The 18,556-nt window shown below is 52.3% G+C and overlaps 1 protein-coding gene across 1 annotated transcript; it reads left to right on the top strand.

The window, feature by feature from the left end:
- Positions 1-2,359: 2,359 nt before the first annotated feature.
- LOC116837762 (uncharacterized) lies at positions 2,360-13,604 on the top strand. Its single transcript, XM_032802459.2, has 7 exons — positions 2,360-2,383; positions 3,794-3,880; positions 5,472-5,697; positions 8,477-8,622; positions 10,127-10,243; positions 10,700-10,985; positions 13,458-13,604. Exons 1-7 carry the CDS (start codon positions 2,360-2,362, stop codon positions 13,460-13,462), a joined length of 891 nt encoding a protein of 296 aa, XP_032658350.2. The 3' UTR covers positions 13,463-13,604.
- Positions 13,605-18,556: the final 4,952 nt, after the last annotated feature.

Raw genomic sequence — 18,556 nt, 5'->3', positions numbered from 1 at the left:
GATTCCATCCCATTTGCTCCATTTCCTTGCGGGTGACCTTTCTAGTGCAGCCGGTGCTTTCCAGAGGGCTGAGTTCCCAAGCCCGCACCGCTAGAGTCACTGGGAGTTTCATTGTCTATTTCAGTGAGAGCAGTGAGACCCCACCCCAGTGCAGAGGAAATAAGAACTGGCCTGAATTTGTGCCCCAAACTGAAGCGAGGGGTAAATCTGCACTGAGATCAGAGGTGATTCGGCAGCACCCCTGCACGTACCCAAGCTAGCATTGCTCTAGCAGTGAAGGTGCAGCAGCATTGGCTACGTTGGGGGAGTACGGACACAGGGCTCTGGGTGGAGCTGTACAATCCACGGTGCTGCAGCTTCACTGCTTATATTCTTCAGGCTAGCTAGGTCCAGGTGTGTGGCATGTCTATGCATGCTGCTGTCATGCCTCTGGCTGCGGTGTAAACATACCTTCAGTCTGAACCAAATTCAATTCCTGTAGGCAAAAACATGCCCATTTCCTTGTATGCACCTTGATGGGAACTGGCAGCAGAGCAGTGGGACTGATCCCATGAGGAAAAGCTGTCCCTGGGGAGTTTCCAGATGGGCTCAGATCCCTCTGAACTGTTCGGCTAGGACCCCGGCGTGGGAAATGTCAAACACTGCTGGCTCCATGGGTTTGCAAACTGCATTTCAGTTAAGCTCTGCTAAGCCCCAGAATTCTAGGTGGTTTGACTTAATCTTTCCAGGGTTACCCCTCTCGAGCTGCAGTGTCCAGCCGGAGAAAGGAGGTGTAACGACCCCCCATTTTAACCTAATAGCACACTGGGGGCTGGGGTCCTGCCCCTCACCTGCTCTGTGTGGCCTGCAGCTCTTGTGAGGCTCAGCAAGGGAGCATCGGGGAGGTTAGCTCAGTGGGAAAATAATGTGAGATTCAGATATAGGAGCTGGAGAAACATCACTAGCTCGAAGCATATTTTAACTGATGTGCCAGAGTCTGACACGCGGTCTTGGCACCCTCACCCAGCAAGGGCCCATAGTGTGCCCCTAGCCCCCAGATCCTCTTGCAGCACTCACATCCCATCTGTGCCCTTTGGCCAGCGGCCTTTTGGGGCTAATGATCCTTGCTGGCCTTTTATAACCTGAAAATGAGGGACAAAGGCAAAGACAGGATGGCTGGTCCTGTGGCTAAGGTGCCGGCCGAGGACTTGGGATTCAATTTCAGGCTCTGTTGTTTGACCCCAGACAAGACCCTGCCTATCGGTAAAATGGAGATACTGATGCTTCTATTCTCCCCCTGTTGTCAGTCTTGTCTACTTAGATTATCCCTCAGCACCGCCCACCGCAAACGTTCAAAAAATCATGAGTCAGCCCCTTTCACAACCACGAGACTTTAAAATATAATCCCTCTGGGGTTCTTTGCCTTCTGCTTTCTCAGCCTGGTCACATTTGCAAGCAATTTCTGCAATCTGAGGGCTAGAAACTTACTTTACATCTAGAAAAGCTAGATTCTCCCCCAATCACGTGCCTCCAGGAGCTGGGGCTTTAAGAAAAACAAGTATTGTGATTAAGTCACAGATGTTGCCAACACAGGTGTCTATACAGCCCCTAGCATAATGAGGCCCTGATCGCAGCTGGTGTCTGATTCAAAGCCAACTGAATTCAGTGTGTATCTTTCCCCCGCTGTTGGGAAAGGTAGAGCCATGTGGAGATTTCTGCCCGTCCAGGGGGGAACGGGATGGAGAGGGGTGCAGATCTAGGGGTCAAGGGGCTAGGATCTGAAGACCAGTTCCGCTGGGCTGCTATTGTTAGGGGCTCGGGAGAAGGCCAGACACGGTCTAGTGATGAGTGTGGGGTTAAAGCCAACAAGACAAACACATTGGTTGATCTGGGCTAAATTCTAAGCTGGTGTAAATCAGCATCGCTCCACTGAAGTCAAGCCCAGCTAACAGCGATGGAGAATCTGGGCCCCTGCTCTGGCAGTAGCCGGGGTCCAATGCTCAGTGGAAAGCAAGCCTATAAACAGGATGCCAGAGGCCTGGGTCATGGCTTAGGTGAGCCTGGAAGCTGGGAGCTCCCTGCTGACCCCTAGCTGGGAGGGGCGTGAGACATGTCCTCTGCTCCGAGGAGCTCGGCGCACGCAGCTGCACGTCATTAATCATGGGAAACGTTTTGTGATGCCTTTTCTAGACATGGGACCCGCTCCTCAGGCTCTGTGGCAGCCCGGCACAGGAGGTCAGCATGCCATGGGGGGATGAATTCTCAGCGTGACACCCCGCCGCCCAGGAGTGGGATGTTGGTGGGAGATGGGGGGTTCTCGGTGTGACCCCAGGAGTGGAACGTGGGTGTGAATTGGGAGGGTGGGGCATTGGCAGTGTGAATGTCCCAGGAGTCAGAGATCAGCGTGAGACAGTGGGTGGCGAGAGCTCTGAGTTTAAAACCTTTCCCGTGCCACAAACCTGGGAGCGGGGGGATACACAGCAACAAGGCAGCATTTGGGAGGCATTTTCTGAGACTACGTGAATGTCTGTCACAGGGAAGGCTGCCAGCTGCTAACTGAATCAGGCAGAGGTTTCACAGGACCAGACGGCCTTCCCGCCCCTTCATGTTTACTGGCTCAAATGTAGGGGAGAAGTCACTCATTTTAGCAGGGAGCTGGTGGGGCTCTCTCACTGGGCCTCCAGCTTCTCCTGCTGTTTCCTGTGGATTCAGAAAACCAAGTGATTTGCAGGATCTCCCCATTCTAGTGCCCTTCGCGGGCAGGGGGATTGGTACTGGCCTTGGTATTCACAGTAATCACACAGAGAAAAACCCTCGGAGTAGAAATGCCCAGACTCCGCTGGGCATAGAATGGACTCTGGGCCCTACCTGGAAAGGGCCCCCACAAATTCATATTCCACAGTCACTGCAACAGCACCCTCTGAAGGCCCGATTTGCAAAGGTATTTAGGTGCCTAAAAATCCAGCCTGTCAATCCCACTAGGTGCCATTTGCATCTTTAAACACCTAAATACCTTTACAAGCTGGCCCCAATTCTCCAGCCTCCTGCCTCCTGCATGGTTATTCACCCCCATGGGAAGCTGGTGTGACATGCCAGCAGCTCACAAAGCTGGCATCACCCAGGGGAAATGCCCATATGAAGAGCAGAGCACCGATGAATCCAGCCCAAAGCACATCCCCAGGCAGTCCTACTCTCCATCCCCCATTCCTAACCAGCGCCTGCCAGGAGAAGGCCCCTCAGCTGGAGAAGCTCTGCCCTGCAAGGCATAATGGTCTCAAGTTGCAGTGGGAGGAGGTTTAGGTTGGAGATTAGGAAAAACTATTTCCCTAGGAGAGTGGTGAAGCCCTGGGATGGGTTCCCTAGGGAGGTGGTGGAATCTCCTTCCTTAAGAGGTTTTAAGGTCACACTTGACAAAGCCCTGGCTGGGATGATTTAGTTGGGGGTTGGTCCTGCTTTGAGCAGGGGGTTGGACTAGATACCTCCTGAGGTCCCTTCCAACCCTGAGATTCTATGAGGCAGAGCCTGCTGGGAGCTGGGCTGGTTAATTGAGACTGGCAGCTCATCAGCACAAGGCAGAGCAGCTGGGTCAGAACCAATATGTAGCTACCCTGCAGGGGGTGGGGCTAAGCCAGGTTTCTGTCCATTCCAGCCCGTCACTTGTCATGCAGCAGCAAACTGAGCTCATGGCCCCGCAGCCCAGCCCAGAGGAAAGAGAACTCCCCCAGGTGATGGGCTGGGTTCCCTGGGAGACAATGGGCAAGGGTTGGGGGGGCGCGTCTGGCTCTTCTAACTACCCCTCTCCTTCTGCATTCAGGAGTTACCAGCTGCCAAGACAGACTCTGAGTCCTCCCTGGCCAGGTTCTTCCACCACATTGCTCCGCTGGGGCTCTTCAGTTCCCTGGTAAGTAACTCCCTGCCCTCTGCCGGCAGCGCTTGTGCACCTGAGCTGAGGGCTTGCCTGGTTTTGGGCCCTGTAGCTTCTCCCCCGCCATGTACCTCAGTGCTCCTGTTTCTTTTCACTTCTTCACCCCACCCCCTGGCGCTGCAGTCAATAGACAGGTGCTCTCCTGTTTTCTCCCCACACCCCCTTGCTCTGTGCTCCAGTCCCTACCTGCTGAGACTTTAAGGGTTTGCTTTAATGACTGTCTTGCCCGGCTGGGTGGTTCTCAGCCCTCCTGCCGTATGGCCATTACCCGTTACCGTGGCATCTGCTGGGTAGGTGGCCTGGATCGGCTTGCTCCATGGGGTGGATCAGGGCTGGGAGCACCCACCCACCTTTCCCCCGGCAGTTTTCCATTCAGACCCCCCCACTGAGCGCTTACCTTGGCACAGCTGCCAAGTTCAGGCCCCAGCCATGGTCCTGCTCAGGATAGCATGTGCTGGCTGTGAGACAGAGCATCTGGTATGTTAACAAATGTGCCTGTGTAATGTAGCCGGCTCCCTGCCACGTGCACTTGGGCACTCGCTGGCCAAGGCTCAGCTGCTATCGCTTCCAGCAGTAGCGTGTGCACTGGTGACTCTTTGGAGGGGGCCGGGGAAAGGCAGCTACCACCTCTGAGTAACATGGTCTCTGACGTGCCCGTGCTCCGTCCCCAGGGTGTGCTCCCTGGACGATGTTATTACAAACCCCACCCTACACCCATCTGATCGAATGGGGAGTGGGGAAGAGGTTCGGTGGTGTGGCCGGAGAGAGGAAGAAACTATGCCCCATACCTCCCCACCCTGCTTCCCTTCCTGCAGCTATTTGGGGACCCTCTGCCGCTATTTAGTGTCAGCCTGAACTGAGAGGAGGGAGTAATTGACCCCTTCCTATTGTCCGGCTTCTGGGAAGAGGGCTGGGGCTATAAGTTAAGCCCTGTCTGGGCTATTTGTGCCAGGGCTTGGCAGTTCCTGGTCCTGGCACCTCTGGGCTTGCAGCACTAGGTATGGAAGTAAAAAATTGCTTGAGCCCCAGCTCCTCTCTCATTACAAATGAAGCCCTGGGCCCAGGGGACTCTGGAGAGAGGGGTGGGAGGGGAGATAATGAAGGTGCTAGAAGGGAAGAGTCTAAGCCACTTGCCTTTCTCCCCTGCTGCTAGAAACTAGCCCTTCATCACAGCAGGGTGCCCTGCAAAAGTGGCCCTGCAAGGATGAAACTCAGCGAGCCGTGCTGCCAGAGCAATGACCTGGGCTGCTCCAGAAGTCTGCACCTAGCGCTTCCTAATACCAGCTCTTCGGTGTCGTCTTGCAATAATCCCTTAGCAGGAGTGGGAAATGCATCTCCTGTGTGTGATTGCAGCTCTGCCCATGGCTTGCTGAGTGTCGTTCACCCCTGTGCGATGCTCTTTGGCACGTGATGGTGGTGAGCCTGGCTGGTTAAAGCCCTAGGATCAGCAGTGGGCGAGGTGGTCGGAATCGAACCTGCACCCGCTAGGCCCAGCCTGCAGTGAGGGGGGATTTTACAGCTCGAGCTATTTGAACGCTTTCTGACAGTCTCTAACTCATGTTCTCAGGCCCGGCTCCTCCACAAACTCTCGGCCTGGGGCGGCCCGTCTGTCCCTGTGGAGAACATTGGCAGCCTGGACTATCGCGCCCCTTCCCTTGACAGGCCTGTGCGGCATGCCAAGAAGCGTCTTGGCAGACTGGCGCAGCTCCTGTTCGCCATCATCCCCGCCAGGTTCCAGCGTGTCCTCGGCTACCTGCCGGCAGACTGCATGGGTCAGAGCAGGATCCCTGAGGGTAAGACCGCTCAGACGCAGAATGAAGCAGTGGGTGGGTGAACGGCCTGGATCTGCTGAGCATGAGGTGGCCGTACAGCAGGCCTGGTGCATGCGTCCTGCCTGGGTGCATGCATGCTGAGTCGCTGCTCCTGGGGCGCACACCGTCAGGTGGAATGGCCCACGCTCCAGGGAAAACGCTCTCCTTTGGTACCTGGTGTGAGACCTGAAAGGGGCTGGACTTCCCGAGAGCTTGGGGTCTTACGTTGAATACCCACACACGGAGTCACTAGGCAGCCCTTTAAAACTTTGGCCCCGACCTACCTGGAGTGGGAGGGGTGGTGTTTGGCAAGCTTGTCACAAGTCCCACAGGGTCAACTCATAGGCAAGTCCTGCAGGCCAGGGGCTCCCAGCTGTAATAGCTGAAGGAATCGTTGGTGATTAAACTGTACAACTCTAGCTGAGCTGGTCCAGCCCCTGTGGCTGGTAGCTGCCGATCATCTTAGCATGGTTCTGCCAGCTTCCCTTCCCGGTGCCCAGCAGCACCCCTTCCTCCTCGTCTGCTCCTGGGTAGACTACATGACACAACTGTGCTGACTTAATAGGGGTGACAGTGCAAATGGAGCTAGACTGAGGCCAGACGCTTGGCCCTCCTGCTCCAAGGTGGGATTTGAACTGACATCTGCAGATGTGAGAGGCAAATTCCTTAAATCGGTGTCCTGGCCCCAGTCCATCTTCTCCTCAATAACCACTGCTTCCTCTGTGCTGGAGGAACGGTCCGGCTAAGTGAACTGTGAGCTCAGAGGAGAGGTAGCGGTTTGCTTAAAACCCTCACGGGCTCCCCTGGTTGGTACCAGGACCTACGTCCATAGCCCTGTTGCTGGTTGGATGAAGCGGCAGCTCACCGCTCACTAGCTAGGAGACTCTGGGGGTGACTCTTCCTCTTGCAGGAGGGTCTCGCGGCAGGGGAGCAGAGCTGGATGTCTTAGGCAAGACTGGAGCATCGGGCCCGTGAGTCATGCAGCTAATGTCACCCAGAAGACATTAGTCTAGCTTTGCTGTTCCTGTTGCAGGGAAACGCCACTGCCAGCTGATGAGACTCAACCTTAAGATGCCTAAATTATGGGAGCAAGACTCCTGTCACTGTGTGTGAAAAGTACATGGAGTTAAGGCTTGAAACCTGGGCCTCTAGCTCCAAAAACACCCCAACACCCTTTCCTTGAGCTCAGCTTTTAATACACTAATGACCTTGAAAAGAGGGTAAGGAGCGACGGGGATAAAATCTGCATTAGTCTGAAGAAGACAGAGGGAACCTAACTCAGCCAGGGGAACGAATAGCACAGGGGTGGGGGGAGCTGACACTGACAGATGGCAGCTGATGCATCATTCAGATTATTCTTTTTCCATATCTGAGAGGGTCCTAAGTAACTGTAATGACTTAGGGGCGAGCCAGATGTGTCAGTGGGCAGCTCGCTGCAGGTCCCTGCTGAATATGCAGAGGCAGGGGTGGAAAAAAAGTCAACTTAATGTATTCTGCACAGGGACTAAGCTAGGGCAGTGGTTCTCAAATGTTTGTACTGGTGACCCCTTTCACATAGTAATCTCTGAGTGCGACCTTCCCCCCTTATAAACTTAAAACAATTCTTTATATATTTAACACCATTGCAAAGCAGGATTTGGGGTGGAGGCTGACAGCTTGTGACCCCTTGAGGGGCCCTGACCCCAGGTTGCGAACCCCTGAGCTAGAGACCCTGAAAACCTTTTCTAAATCCATGCCTGTACTCCTGGCATGCTTTGTCCTCAGTCCCCCTGTCTCGGAGCAGAACTAGAGGGCTTTGGAGATGAGTAACCAATGATCAGAGGCCTGGAAAGGCTTCTGCATGAGGGAAAAGATGTAGGGCTGTGTGGTTTAGGGAGAAGACTGGCTATAGATGCAAAAAGGAGTGCTAGCGAGGTCAGTCTTGTGCTTCTATTTACCTGCCTCATAACCAAAAACAAGGGACCCTTTGATGCAGTTAGGAGGCAATGCTTTAAAACTGGTAAAGAAAACTACCCTTTTAATATTAGGCATAACCAGCCTGTGGAGCGCCTTGGCCTCAATGGTCTTGTGGCAATAGCTCTAGAGTCTAATGAATTTCATTAGCCATCATGTCGGCTCTGAACTGTCATGCTGCGGGAGGGAATCCAATCTCTGGCTGCCTCACTAGGAGGAGGATGGTCTGATGCTCAAGCAGGTGGTTCTAGAACTGCCCAGAAGTGGGTGTCTGGCACTTCCCCGTGGAGCAGCTGGTCCAGGCTGCTGCCCGATAGGATGCTGGATGAGATGAAGCCTGGTTTGGCAAGTCTCTGCTCCAGATTCCCCAGGAGCACGTCTCTCGCAGCCCTTTCCCCTACTGGGAAGAGCTTTGCCGCACGGCTCCATCCTCATGGAGACTGACCGCTCCTGGCTCTGACTGGTCTCCCAAAGCCAGCAAAGGAGTTGGGTTATGCCTCTGATTAAGGGGAAGGGGTACCAACCAAGGTTTCCCGAAAAGCAGGGGCTAGGGCAGGAGGGAGACTAGCTGCCAGTCCAACACTGAGCCAAGACAGGCCTGAGCTGTGTCTCAGCCTCATAGCCGGGACCCGGCACCGTGAGGTCTAGCCATCACCGGGGTGAAGCTATCTGAATACAGCTGGCTGGCTAGTCACATGGCAAACCCGCTAGGCCATCTCTGCTCTGGAGCATCTGGGGTCCATGCCTGCCCTTTGGGAGGGCAGACTTGGGCAGTGGTGACCCTTCCCTCCATGTGCTGCTCTTGCAGAGATCCGAAAAAGTCCAGTCAAGCCCTCGGGCAAAGGGAGCAAAAGGAAACAAGATGATGTTGCTCTGGAGGAGCAGCAGTCCTGGGTGGAGATCTTGCAGCAAGAGCTGCCGGAGGAGGATGAGGCCGAAGACTCTACCTATGAGGTATGACGCACTGGCTGTTTGGCAGAGCTAGTCCCTGCGTGCTGGGTTACGCAGAACCATGGCGTAGCTCCAGTGCGTAACACGGCTGTTTGCACCCGGGATGCTACATCCTTTTCCGAGCACTGAGATCTCTTCTGCTCTCTCCCTGCTGGGGGCAAGTGGACTGATGCAAAGCATGCGGGGCCTCCAGACAGCAGGAGGTGGCTTATGCAATGAGCCACCACACTGGGGCCTGGCAGGTCTGTCAGCTGCATCCCTTGCTGAGCCATGGACAATGCATGAGCTGGATTCAGTAGATACAAGGCTTTTTGTTTTCAGTATTTACTGAGAGGTTTTTGAAACTGAAACGCCTGGATTTTACAAAAGCCATTTGACATTTTTTTTACTGATTGGCACTTCAGACCCAGCTGCCTGCTCCAGAACAAGACATGATGGCTCACTAATTGCCAGCTTTCCTTCCAGAGCAGGAAAATGAGTCAGCAGGACCGGCATGACAAGTGCCGCATATGGACTGCAGTCGAACCCACGTCATCCATGTGCACGTTACCAGTTTTGTAGATAGTATGGGTAGTTCTCAGCCTTCCAAGCAAATGAGCTTTGGTGTCCTACTTTCCATGCTAAAATCAGTCAAAAATGGAAAAACTGTATCTCACTATACTTCAGAATAAGGGGGTTTTGAAAGCTTTTTAAAGCGAGAGTTACCCAGAAAACTGCAACGTGAATCTTATGCAATGGTTTTGAACGTCTCTTTGGGGTGTGTTAGTTTCCCAGGAAACTTTGTTGTATTTAAAGGGCCTTTGGTCTACAGAGGTTGTCTGCTCCTCCCCTGGCAGATGCATCTGGTAACACATGTCCTAATGAGAAGTGGTGAGACTAGTGCCTGCTCTGCATTGCATGGAGGCGCTCTAACTTCCCCTCACCGGTGTGATCTGCACATGTCTGTTGCATTTGGCTACAGGCCACGATGATTAGCGTACAGGTGGCACTGGCCCATGTGAGCCTATACTAGGATGCTTGCTCCCAATAGACCTATTGGGCGATGAGCTTCTCCGAACAGGAAGAGTGTCCGGGAAGTGCCTGGCAGACAGACAGGAGGCTGTTCGTAAAGCCTCTTGCTCAGTAGATGAATGTGCTGAGTTGTAGCTGGACAGATCACTGAAGTGGCAGATTCCCCCCTCCCCCAAACCCTTCCTGGTGTTGTCAAGCTCTGGTTCACCAAGGGGGCTGGGGAAGGACACTCGGGAAGCACAAAGGGCGATTAGTCAGCACCCACCAAAAGCCAAAGGAACTTGAGTGCCTAACTGCCCTTTGCCTTTGCACCCTTCCCCAGTCCTCATCCCCCTTTAAAGGGAGCCTGTCCCCTTTGCTGCGTCTGTGGGGAGAGCAGTGGGCTCCTGCTGGAGCACTGTCCTCTGCTCTAGGGCTTGCTGCTGCTCATCTCCCTGGATGTAGTTTGGCACAAAGCTTGTGTCCTCACCAGCACGGGCCTCCTTCCCTCTTGCAGCCAACACGATCGGAGACGGACAGCGAAGAATACAGGTCCCAGAACGACACAGAGACCGACCTGGAGTTTGAAGAGAAAGACGGGGTCCTGGTGCTGAAGGAATCACCGAGTCTGCAGGTAAGTGAGCCCCTCTCGACAGCCATAGGATCACGCAAAAGGGCAAGCAAGGACCCTTGTGTAGAGACTTTGCAAGTGTCCGTGTGATTAACAGGCAACTAGGCTGCAGCTTTGAATTATGCTGAGCTGTGTGAGCGTAATGATGGCACTGGACCAAAGCATGGATCCTCCTAAACCTGATTACCGGTTCACCGGAGTAAATGGAGCAAGATGTGGATTTATGGGGCCAGTAGTCGCTGAAATGAGCCAGTTCTCTGGAGCTGTTCTGGCTGCTGGTGTATCTGTTGCAACAGGTGCAGGGGAGGTATAATTTTCCCCCCTAACCGCAAAGCTTTAGGGTGGGTTTAGTCTGACTCTCCTGAGCCCCAGGTGCAAACCTCAGTGTTGATGTAACTGCCTAGTTCTTGGTGCCTGCTCCACTCTGAACTGCCCGACTGTGTGCCCTTGACTCTGCAGGAGTCTGGTGAGAACATGCTGGCTGCAGCAAGCAGCAATACCCTGGAGCAGCAGGCTGCAGCGAGTGGCGGTGGTGGGGACGCTCTGGAGCAGCAGGCTACAGCGAGTGGCGGTGGTGGGGACGCTCTGGAGCAGCAGGCTGCAGCGAGCTGCGGTGGTGGGGAAGCCCTGGAGCAGCAGGTTGCAGCGAACGGTGGTGGTGGGGACATGCAGGAGCAGCAGGCTGCAGCAAGCGGCGGTGACTGGGTTGAAGTGATTGGTGAGGATGTCTCTCCCCTGCACACAGGTGCTTTCTCATGGGGCAAGGAGGGATGGGTCTCTGTACACAGGGGTGAGCGGGCTACTGAAACTGCATCTTGAGAGCATGTTTTCCAGTACTAGAGGGGTAGCCGTGTTAGTCTGGATCTGTAAAAGCAGCAGAGAATCCTGTGGCACCTTATAGACTAACAGAGGTTTTGGAGCATGAGCTTTCGTGGGTGAATACCCCACTCGTCAGATTTCAAGTGGGTGATTTCACTCATGAAAGCATCATGCTCCAAAACCTCGTGTAGTCCTAATAAAGGTGCCTACAGGATTCTCTGCTGGCTTTCCATTACACCTTGTGAGCACTGATATGGATGTTCTCCTTCCCCTGCTGCCTGCGCGAAGCTAGGAGTGGATGGAAGCGCGGGGAGGGCACAGATAACCTCCTCTGTTCCAGTCCTCAAACTCCCAGCGCTGGCAATGCGTCAAAGCTCATGGGGTGGTTCACTCAGTAGAAGGTCAAGAGCCGACATCTCATCTGATCCACTCAGGTGAGTGCAGGGCAATGGAGAAATCCGGCACCCGTCCCAGTGGCCTAGAGTAGATGGTGTAGACACAATGGCATCAGGTAAAAGGAAGCCATGCAAACTGTGCGCTCCATGTCATGGCAGGGACCAGAGTGCAGGATCTCCTAGCTCCAAAGCCCGTTCTGGCATATAAGTCACTTGACTGTGGCCTAATTCCCATCAACCTTTTTTGCTTCCATGACTTTCCCCCTGGGATAATCTTAAGACACTCAAGCCTCCATCCCAGTGAATGCCAAGTGGCAGGAGATGCTCGGATGACAGGCCCCTAAACCTATGCACTTCAATCCCCTTTGAAGAGTACTCTGAAGTGGCTGTGCACTTCCCCAAGTGCCCACATAATGTAGCTTGTTCCCACACGCTGGAGCTGACTTTCCAGGTCACTGCATATTAATTTCTCTTGAACATAAGAAGGGCCGTACTGGGTCAGACCAAAGTCCATCCCTAAGCCCAGTATCCTGTCTACCAACAAGTAGGCCAATGCCAGGCTGCCCTCGAGGGAGTGAACCTAGACAGGTAATGAATCAAGTGATCTCTCTCCTGCCATCATAATCTCCACTCTCTGACAAACAGAGCTAAGGACACAATTCCTTACCCCATCCTGGAATAATAGCCATTAACCAGGACTGAACCTCCATGAATTTATCCAGTTCCCTTGAAACGGCGTTATAGTCCTTCGCCGTAAAACAACCTCCCTTCAGGCAAGGAGTGCCACAAGTTGACTGTGCGCTGTTGAAGAACTTCCTTTTGTTGTTTTTTAAACCTGCTGCCTATTAATTCATTTATGACCCCTAGTTTTGTATAGGAATAAGTAAATAAATTTTCCTTATCTACTTTCTCCACAGTCACATCATAATTTAAGACCTCTTATCATATCCCCCCTTAGTCCCCTCTTTTCCAAGCTGAAAAGTCCTAGCCTCTTTAATCTCTCCTCATATGGGACCCTCTCCAAACCCCTAATCATTTTAGTTGCCCTTCTCTGAACCTTTTCTAATGCCAGTATATCATTTTTGAGATGAAGCGACCACATCTGTACGCAGTATTCGACATGTGGGCGTACCATGGATTTATATAAGGGCAATATATTCTCTGTCTTATTCTCTACCCCCTTTTTAATGATTCCTAACATCTTGTTTGCTTTTTTGACCACCTTTTGAAAGCACTAGTGACTGGTAAATTAGATATGGCTGTATCCAACCTGTTTAAAGCCCTACTTCCCGAATGATCCATTGACCACCAGTGTCCTGCAGCGCACTGGTAGGTGGGTGGACCAGCTGGCTGGTCACATGGTCCTAGGCCCTCCATTTCCATCTGCTAAACTCTGTTAACTCCAATAAATATGTTAGATGCTCTGCCTGTAGGCAAAGGCTGTAGATGCTAAAGCTGCTATTCCTTCACCAGTGGAAAGAGGCAGCCTAGTCACAAATTGGAAGGCAGGCTTCCGAGCAGCACTTGAAGAATGATCCATGCATCAAAGTTTGGAGATGCCTGGCTTAAAGGATTACAAAACACCAACCCTGGGCTCACTCCCACCTCTTGTTCCCATCAGCAACTGACTGCAACTCGGCCTGAATTTGACCAGGGCTCTAAAACTTTGGCTCACCTGATTAGAGCTCTTCTCTCTAGGGTATTCGTGAGAATCAGGACCTCCTGTGAGGTCACTTAACTTCCCCAATTGCTCCCTCTTGGCAGACCTAGCTATCCCCAAAGTTGCAACCTACAGTGTTGGTATTGGATGAAGTATTGGCCTCAAGCTTCCAGAGGTGCTGAGCCCTCCCAGTGACGTAGGTGGGGTTTGCTGGTGCTCGGCATCCTCTGAAAATCAGGCCACGACGGTGTAAAGCTCTTACCACACTGGACAGCACCGTCTCTGTTGCTGATATCAGCCAGTGCATGAACTGGAATAACTGTTCTTTCCCCTTGCCTCCTAGGATAAATGGTGCCCCTGGACTCCTGGACCAAGTTTCTATTTTTCCAAAGTGGCTGCTGTGGCTTTGAAATGCCTGGTTCTCCCCTAGCCAGCTTTGCCCTGTGAATGTGGATTAAACTGTCTTATAAAATGCAATGTTAATATTTTGGAACCTGTGATAAACCTTTTTTTTCACGTGACTTCAAAAGCAGTTTGGATCTTCTCTGCCCCCGAGCTTGGCTAGCTCAGTAACTGGGAAACAAAGTAACTGTGGGGGGGGGGGGTGTCACTGCTGTAGTTTGGGGTACAAAGCTGGGATCTCTGCAGATATCTAGAAGGTAGCACATTAAACTACTGCACCACCCCCACCTCCTCCAGGATGGGTCCCAGTCCCCTGTTTGGCAGGAGAATGGCAACGCTGTCCTCTGACTCTCCCAGTTCATCTCTCTGTCCAGCACAAGGGGCAGTTTGGTGGATGGAAAGGGTCTTGTACCTTCCCTGGGGCTGCTCTGCACTAGCATGGTTACTTCAAAGGTGCTGCAGAACAATGATGAATTGGAGCTGTCCCAGCAGCAGTGGCAAGGCCAGTGCTGGGGCACTGTCCAGTGGAGCTCCAAACATGATGAGGGTCCTGAAATTAATGGTCTAGAAAACCAGCCTTACAGTGGGAGACTTAATGTGCCTAACCTATTGCGTTTATCAAAGAGCAGACTAAGAGGTGACCTCCAGAAAAGATGCTCTGGTTCAACTGAGCAAAGTGGCTTGATATGGGACTGTCTTAGTGAAATTCTCTGGCCTGTGATCAGCAGTAGTGCAGGCTCAGAGTCTGTCACACGTGCTCAACTTAACTCTTGCCAACCGTAGGTGGGTGTGGCTGGTTTAGGTACACTGGCAAAACCCTCTTGTGTGGCTGCAGTGATACTGGTATAAAACCTCCGCTGGGTCCCCAAACAGCCAGAAGCTATTCTGCTACAAGCCTTGTTTTCTGCCAATACTTCTCCCTACTAGGACTTTCTCCTTGTAGTAGCTATTTCAGTTTGGGGGCAATTCTCTTTACCAGCATGGCTCTGTTGGTGATGTGTAGACCAGGCCTAAATCTTAAAGAACTGACTTGGGCTATTGGGTTTTAAGATATCTGGAGACCTTTGTTCTCCTGCCCAGTACTAAGCTTATTCCTTACATAAGCCATTGCCCTGGAGAAGGCAGTGATCTCTGCACACTACTTGTGCTGTACAAATACCATGGTGGGGTTTCTATCACTCTTGGAGTAAGAGCAGCTGGGGTGGAAATGCAGGTGTCTAAGAGGAATAGACCATGTTAATTTACCAAAATTAATGTGAGATGTCTTAACTTCAGCCTGAATTGCTTTTTTGGTGGATGCCACCTCCAGGAGCCCCTCCCTTAACCAAAGGGTGGAGACAATCCCTCCTGGGCCCTCTCCGCACCCAGGTTAAAGGGAAAGTACATCCCACACCTTCAGATGACTAGCCTGTAACAATTCCTGGTAAGCAAAGTGTTCAAAATCAAGCCCCTCCTTTACACAAACCCAGAGCTAAACGTTGCAGAAGCCGGCTTAGAATCGCTCTTAGCATGTCCCTGGGGCTTGCACTCAGAGCTCTGGGAACATGGGCTAACCAGGGAGCATTGCTGTCTCCATTTTACAGATGGGTACCAGGCACAGAGGTGAGGTGGTTTGACATCTGTAAGGTTGGTGCGGGAGCTGTGATTAGAATGTAAGAGGCCCAAGCTCTCCACTCTGTCTGATCCACTAGGCTACTTCATCTGCCAAAGATCACATCAGGGAACAGTATGCTCATGGCAGCTCTTACTGTGAGGCTAAACTGATCCTGGAAAGGATTGAGGTTACAGCCACAGTAGTCTGGTCAGCTAGAAACCTGTTCTGAGAATAACTTTCCTTGATTTTTACAAAAAAAAAACTTTCTAAAAAGTACTAATTGCTGGAGGGGTGATTAGTGAATACCTGCCCCATTCCTCATGCTGGGACAGCGTTCTACTTGGACAGCATGCTTTCCTGGTCCAGCCTTGAATGATGAATCTCCTGGGCAGCAGCGGTGGTAGGTCTCTCTGGCATTAACTTCAGCCATGCAGAAAGAAGGCTAGATAATTGGGCTTGCACTCAGCAACTAGGAAAGATGATCTTGAATGCTTTAGAGAGACAGCCTGGAATCAGAACCAAAGTGCAGGCCTGATATGCAATGCACAGCAGTAGCTGCATGCAAGGGGGAGTAACTCACCCCCCCTCACCCCCCGGGTGACTTACAGGGCCCTGGGGTGTAGCTGTTGTTGTGACTTCCATCCATCCATCCCCTATCAGAAGTTTCTGGGCTCTTTTAAATATCAAATTAAAGGCAGGCCAGCTGGGATACTCTCTTACGACATGTCCCTAGGCAGTCCTAGCAGTCGAGACAAGAGCTTGGATTAAACTGCAATGCCTGGAGCTGGGTTCCAGGACTCCAAAGGCCAGAGGTGTTTAGATGCAGGTATTCAAGCCTGTCCCATTATAAAGAGCAGGGGCTAGTTGCAAAATATTGGCCTGCTTTTGAAGAGAGCAGTAGTGTGTGTTGTTAAACTGATGAGTAAAAAATTTTTGCAGCACTGCCCCGTGAGGATGAAAGGTCACCAGTGCTAACGTGTCAAAGAGCTATCATGCCACCTAGGGGATGCAGCCTGTTACATATATAAACCCGTTGCACTGAAAACCTCTTTCTCCTTTTAGTAGGGGATGTATGGGTTGTGTGCAGGGGCGGCTCTAGGCATTTTGCTGCCCCAAGCACAGCTTGCCTGAGGGAGGTTCCTGGTCCTGCGAATTCGGTGGCAGCCTGTGGGAGGTCTGCCGAAGCCGTGGGACCAGCAGACCCTCCGCAGGCATGCCACCGAAGACAGCCTGCCTGCCGCCCTTGCGGCAACCGGCATAGCACCCCCCACGGCTTGCTGCCCCAAGCACACGCTTGGCATACTGGAGCCTGGAGCCACCCCTGGTTGTGTTTGGCTTAAAGGCAGTTGAGACCTATCCCCATTTAGGATTTTGCATGCTGTGGGTGCACAGAATTTACAACAATCAATAGCCATGAAATCTATGTACTTATGAATTTGTTAAACATTCCTCCCCTGGGCAGCATCTCTTTAAATGTAAATATGCCTTTTAGACAGGATTATCTGTGTGCACAATAGCAATGATTTGATTACCCCTGAATAATTATTTTTTTTGTGGATGAAGGATCTGATGTTGCAGCTCATCGATATTATATTTTGCTCTGCATTAATTCAGGTGCTTTGTTTTGCATTTGATGGCTCTCCTGTTCGCTGCAGCCAGTTTTTCTAACACAGGGCTTAATAAAATCTGCATTAGCGCTACATGGCGATGCAAGAGCTTTTTTAACTCTGTGCATAGTTTTCATGCTTGTTCCTGGGCTTTAGCTCAAAATCTAATGTTAGCAAAGATGAAACATTGTCAGTCATTATGCTCCAGGCTGCCTGATCATTATTTATGCTTTAAAATTTAACTGGGGGGGATGGGAGAGGAGAGGAGACCCACTGCATTTGGGATCTTAAGGATCACCTGCAAATTCACTCTGTGAGCACGTCTGCTAGTGGGAAGTGGGCCAAAGGCTCCCTGAGTTTTAGCAAAACCTGGTAAATGGAGATAGACCAACTCTGAGATCGTTGTGCAGAGGCAGGAAAGGAAGGGGTTTGGGGGAGCGATAATTGGATGGGAAGCCATTTCACCTTGAAGTAATCATCCTTGAACTCAACCAAAGCAGGTAGGAAATGAAAATTGCTCCCCTCTGATGGGCTGGTCAGGAGGTCTAGACTCTGCTTAAGCTAGTGCTCTAAAAACAGAAGAGGAGCCACAGCAATGTGAGCTGGCGGAGGGGTTAGCTGCAGCATGTACACACCTATCTGAGAGCCTGGGTGCGTGCGGGGGCAGCTGGCGCCTTCCTCTGCTCACAGTGCAGCTACGTTTCTATTTTTAGTGCACTTACCCAATCAGACTAGCACAGGAATGTCTCCTGAGCTGGAAACTACACCCGTCGTTCCAGCATAGATGGACCCTAAGTGGAAAGAGTCAGTGATCTCAGTCAAGGGCTCCTGCCAATGTGCTTGGGCGTGGCCTGGAGAAAGAGGGAAGAATGGGCCTCATGGTGTAGTGCCAGGGCACTGGGATAGTAGGCAGGCACTCTGGGTTCAGCTCTGCTACTGCATCATTGCGTGACCTTGGGCAAGTCACTTGTGCTGTCTGAGCCTCAGTTTCCCACCTGCAAGGTGCTGACCTTCCTGTATAACCCTCCCCCTACCCTTAGAGAAGCACCCTCTCTGTGGGCGCGTTACAGTTGGAAGCGTACAGTCCAGCTCGCAGAGCCATACCCACGCTGGCGCTGATCGAGCTTGCGCGCTAAAAGAACGAAGCCGCAGAAGCGAGAATGGTGTGTGAAGCTAGCCACCCCTTGTTGGTGCCTCAGTCTCTGACAGCTACATAGTTGGAGTAGCTAGCCCCCATGGCCCTGTGGCTACACACTAATTCTTGCACACTGGCTTGATCGCAGGTATGGCTCCTTGAGCTGGAGTTCACACCTTCCGCCTGTAGTGTAGCCATACCCTGTACGAGCTAAGGGGTGTTACGCTGGAGGTGAAGGGAGAGGGTCGGTCAGGCCCACTCAGTCCTTTCCTCTCCTGGTAGCAGCAGGTCTGGGACATAGCATCTGGCAGCCCCTGCCTTGCATCACCCTGGCTTCTCCTCAGCTGCCTGTCACTACAGCCCTGCCCTAGATTTAGAGCTGGGGGTGGCAGCAAAAGGCCTTTTATCCTGTTGCCAGTCCCAAGCCCCCCAATCCCTCCCTCCCATAGGCACCTGGGCACGCTCGTGTGCACCGCTACTGTGGCTATCAGCTGGCTCTGCTGAGGCAGGAGGCAGCCTCACGTTGCTCCCTGCGGCCAGGTGGCCAGCCAGGCTGTGAATTAGCTACCCTCCATGCACACTGGACAGTGTAATAAGATAAAGCCCAGACATCAGTGATACAAACTCATCCTTAAAAGGCTGTTGGTGGGAGGGTTGAGTAGCCCGGCTCACAGAGATTTCATAATTACCTGGCATTTGTTTAA

Source organism: Chelonoidis abingdonii, chromosome 11, assembly GCF_003597395.2.
Source record: "Chelonoidis abingdonii isolate Lonesome George chromosome 11, CheloAbing_2.0, whole genome shotgun sequence".
Classification (NCBI taxonomy): Eukaryota; Metazoa; Chordata; order Testudines; family Testudinidae; genus Chelonoidis; species Chelonoidis abingdonii.
Note: the sequence above shows the minus strand (reverse complement) of the source record. Positions and strands in the feature narration are given on the sequence as shown.